The 3,513-nt window shown below is 27.3% G+C and overlaps 1 protein-coding gene across 1 annotated transcript; it reads right to left on the reverse strand.

The window, feature by feature from the left end:
- Positions 1 to 1,025: 1,025 nt before the first annotated feature.
- On the reverse strand, positions 1,026 to 3,303 carry LOC105627685 (dnaJ homolog subfamily B member 11). Its single transcript, XM_012208963.1, has 5 exons — positions 3,194 to 3,303; positions 2,495 to 2,882; positions 2,146 to 2,414; positions 1,174 to 1,460; positions 1,026 to 1,090 (listed from the first exon to the last, which is right to left on the reverse strand). The coding sequence occupies exons 1-5, from the start codon at positions 3,301 to 3,303 to the stop codon at positions 1,026 to 1,028; spliced, it is 1,119 nt and encodes a 372-aa protein (XP_012064353.1).
- Between the last annotated feature and the right edge of the window lie 210 nt (positions 3,304 to 3,513).

The following is a 3,513-nucleotide window of genomic DNA, read 5'->3' on the forward strand; positions in this document are numbered from 1 at the left end:
TATATATATATATATATATATATATATATATATATATATAAAAATAAAAAAAGATATTTTACTATTTTTTATGAGTGTATTTCATCAAACCATTTTTTCACGATCGCAACTAAATAAAACTAATTATTAGATCATATGTGATACTCATTTAATCATTGCAATTATTTTTAACATATTTCTGCAAATTTTATACCGGAAAAAATAGCTTACTCTCTGACAATATATTTCATAAAATATTAGAACACATTCTATAGCTTGTGTTTCTGGTTTACTTTCTTGTTTTTGTTTTGGGGAAAAATAATCACATCTTTCTTTGTAATGATTTGAAATAGATTATAGTTATACTATAATAAATTACATATAGAAGATATTGCCACTTAAAATACATAGATATATTTGAATTAAAAAATTGGCTACAAATGTATGTTTGTTAATCTTATTATGGTATTATACTTATTATATATTCACTGACGTTATTATTCAAAATTTCTTTGCAATTGCAAAGAAATTTCACCTTGTGTTTATGCCAATATAATGCTTGCTAAGTTTATATTATTAATAATAATATAAACATGGCCAATCATTAATAATTTATTAATTTATATGTGGTCTTTTTTATTTCATATTAAATGCAAAATCTATCCACACACACATATCAACTCACACATATCTCTCCTATATTATTCATATAATTTAATCAATATAACTTAAATTACAAAATAAATTGTTTAATTATTTCTGATGTCGGCAAATAATTGGCAACAATCAAACATTAATTTAAATAATTGGCAACAAGAACTAGTTTAACCAGTCTTTTGCATCTAAATAAATTATATTTGCTATTGATTTTGTGTAGAAAATTATGTACTCAAATTTATATATCCAGTACAATCACTGGATTACCAATTCTCTTGATATTCTTTAGTATGGAAGCAAAAATATCGCTCTTAACAAACATATTATATCAAGACATGCATTCCAACCTCACTTTGCACTCACTTTGTACATATACTGCACTTAAATATTCAATTGCCATGTATACCGTTGTATATTCGATTTACAGAACTTTGTTGCAATAATTTTCTTATATCTGAAATATAATAAAACCATTTTTTTAATAATATGTAATAATATAATGCATAAAATTTTACGCACTAATACAGAACATTTTACCTTCTTTTTGTTCATCTGTAAAATCGTTATCGGGGAATGCAATATCAAACGTAACATATAAAGCGCCATGAAGATTGTTATTATCATAATTAGGCATTCCTTCACCTTTTTTCCGAATTCGAGCACCATGTTTAGTAATTTTATCCCTTTGGATAATGACTATATGACCATCTAAATGTTTTATTTCTACTGTGAAACCTAATAGGGCATCTTGCAAAGATATCGTAACATTTGTATATAAATCGTCATCTTTTCTTTCGAAAACAGGATGAGGTATAGTTTGTATCCTATAACAGACAATTGTATTGTAAATATATATAATTGTATTGACTTAGGGTGCTATTTTATTTGTATGCTTTTGTCGTATGACAAATATGTGCAAGACAGAGAGGTCCTCGAATAGTCAATCACAGGCTTGAAAATTTTGTCATACAACAAAAACGTACAAATTAAATAGCGGCCTTATATAGACTGAAACATAGACCGAGAAAAAAGTACTCTTTGAAGTGATTTTACATCTAAAAATTAAAATAATACATTAAATTCTTCTTTCAAGTTATTTAAAACAAAAATTATTTCAAAAATCAACTGAATATATTTGATTAAAATTCAATCGTATTTGGTAAAAACTTGACTTTTAAAATCAATAACGCAATTAGTAAAATAATATAATAATACATACAATAATATAATTAATCTTAGTAATAAACAAAAATGAACAAAATTTGTCAAAACAGAATTTTAAATCAAGTATTTGCGTGTCCGATTAATTTTTTAAATTGCTTTTTTGGATGTAAAGATACATATGAAAAAATTTATTCTACAATTCCAATTTACTTTGATTTTTACTTCTACTTAAGATAATCTTTGTTTTAATTATTTACACATGCATATTTGTGTGTGTGTGTGTGTGTGTGTGTGTGTGTGTGTGTGTGTGTGTGTGTGAATATATATACATTCAGAATTACTCACTTTATTATAAGATCTCCTGGTTCTCCATCAATATGTGGTTCTCCTTCTGCAGTAAATTTAGTTTCTTGATTATCTACCATTCCTGGTTCAACTTCTACTTCCAATATACGTTCCTCATTAACCAATTTCACATTTGGACATTCTGAACACACAGATTGTTGCATCATTTGGAATCTACCATTTCCTAAATTGCGAGTAACTAATTCCTGCCTACAATTACACTTTCTTGTTCCTTTCACTGTTTTTATAACTGGCTTATTTCTCGTAATCTAAAATATGCAGTAACAAAATAAGTTTAGTAAAGGAAAAAATCATATACTGTGCTATTCATAACAGGAGAAAATTTTACCTCAATAAAATTTCCGCTATATAATTCTTCTAAAGTAACAAACAGGTCCATTATAACATTTGAACCTTTAGGAGTTTGATGTTGTTGATGCGATTCACCACCAAAATGGAAATTGATGTCACCAAAGAAACTTGCAAAAGGATCCATATTACTATTCATCATGCCGTCCTTCTTCAAACATTCCTCTCCACATTTGTCATATATTTCTCTTTTCTCAGGATCTGACAGCACTTCATATGCTGCTCCCAAATCTTGAAACTTTTGAGAGGCATCTGGATCATCTTTATTCTTATCAGGATGCAATTCTTTTGCTAATCGTCTATAAGCCTTCTTAATTGCATGTGTACTAGCACTATGTGATAATCCTAATATATTATAAAAATCTCTTCTGTAAAAAGAAAGGAAACAAATATAATAACTTCTTAATTTTTGCACATTATCATTACTTAAAAAAATTATCAAACACTAATAGCCTATATCTGTATCAATTTTCAAAACTAAAAAATTACAGGGATTAGAGAATTTTTCATCTATTTATATTTCTTGTTGAGTTTTAAGATTATACAAATCTCTGTGGTATACATGAGTGAGATGCAAGATTTAACTGACAAGTGGACGAAAGGATAAGGTTAATGCAACTCATTCGAAAAAGCCTATCATGCAAAATGTGTCATAAAAAGAAATACTGTTCTAACTTACCCAGCTATAGATAATACAACGCATATTGTTAAATTTATGAATAATATCCAATTTAATTTTAACCCTGCCATTCTAGCAGACGTTACACGATCATCTGAGTACGCCTGCATTCTATAAAGCTTAAATCGTGGTAGCTTCTCATTGGTCTAATAAAAAAGACCAATCTGATACTTACAACTAGAAACCTTCTAATAAGAATTACGACATGAGAAAATCGCGCATTGATTGGTTCGCTATGTTTTAGAAATTCCCGCCTTGTATTTGAATATAATGTATATTTGTGATACTTTAAATTTCAACAATATAATTAAACTTGTATA

The sequence above is a fragment of the Atta cephalotes genome (assembly GCF_000143395.1).
Source record: "Atta cephalotes unplaced genomic scaffold scaffold00010, whole genome shotgun sequence".
NCBI lineage: Eukaryota > Metazoa > Arthropoda > Insecta > Hymenoptera > Formicidae > Atta > Atta cephalotes.

Excerpts from the sequence above, each read along its gene's own strand:
- LOC105627685 (XM_012208963.1), bottom strand. The coding sequence starts at position 3,303 with ATGCAGGCGTACTCAGATGATCGTGTAACGTCTGCTAGAATGGCAGGG. Across the intron at positions 2,883-3,193 it reads GTTGTATTATCTATAGCTGG|AAGAGATTTTTATAATATAT; the intron begins GTAAGTTAGAAC and ends TTCTTTTTACAG. Across the intron at positions 2,415-2,494 it reads ATAGCGGAAATTTTATTGAG|ATTACGAGAAATAAGCCAGT; the intron begins GTAAAATTTTCT and ends TGCATATTTTAG.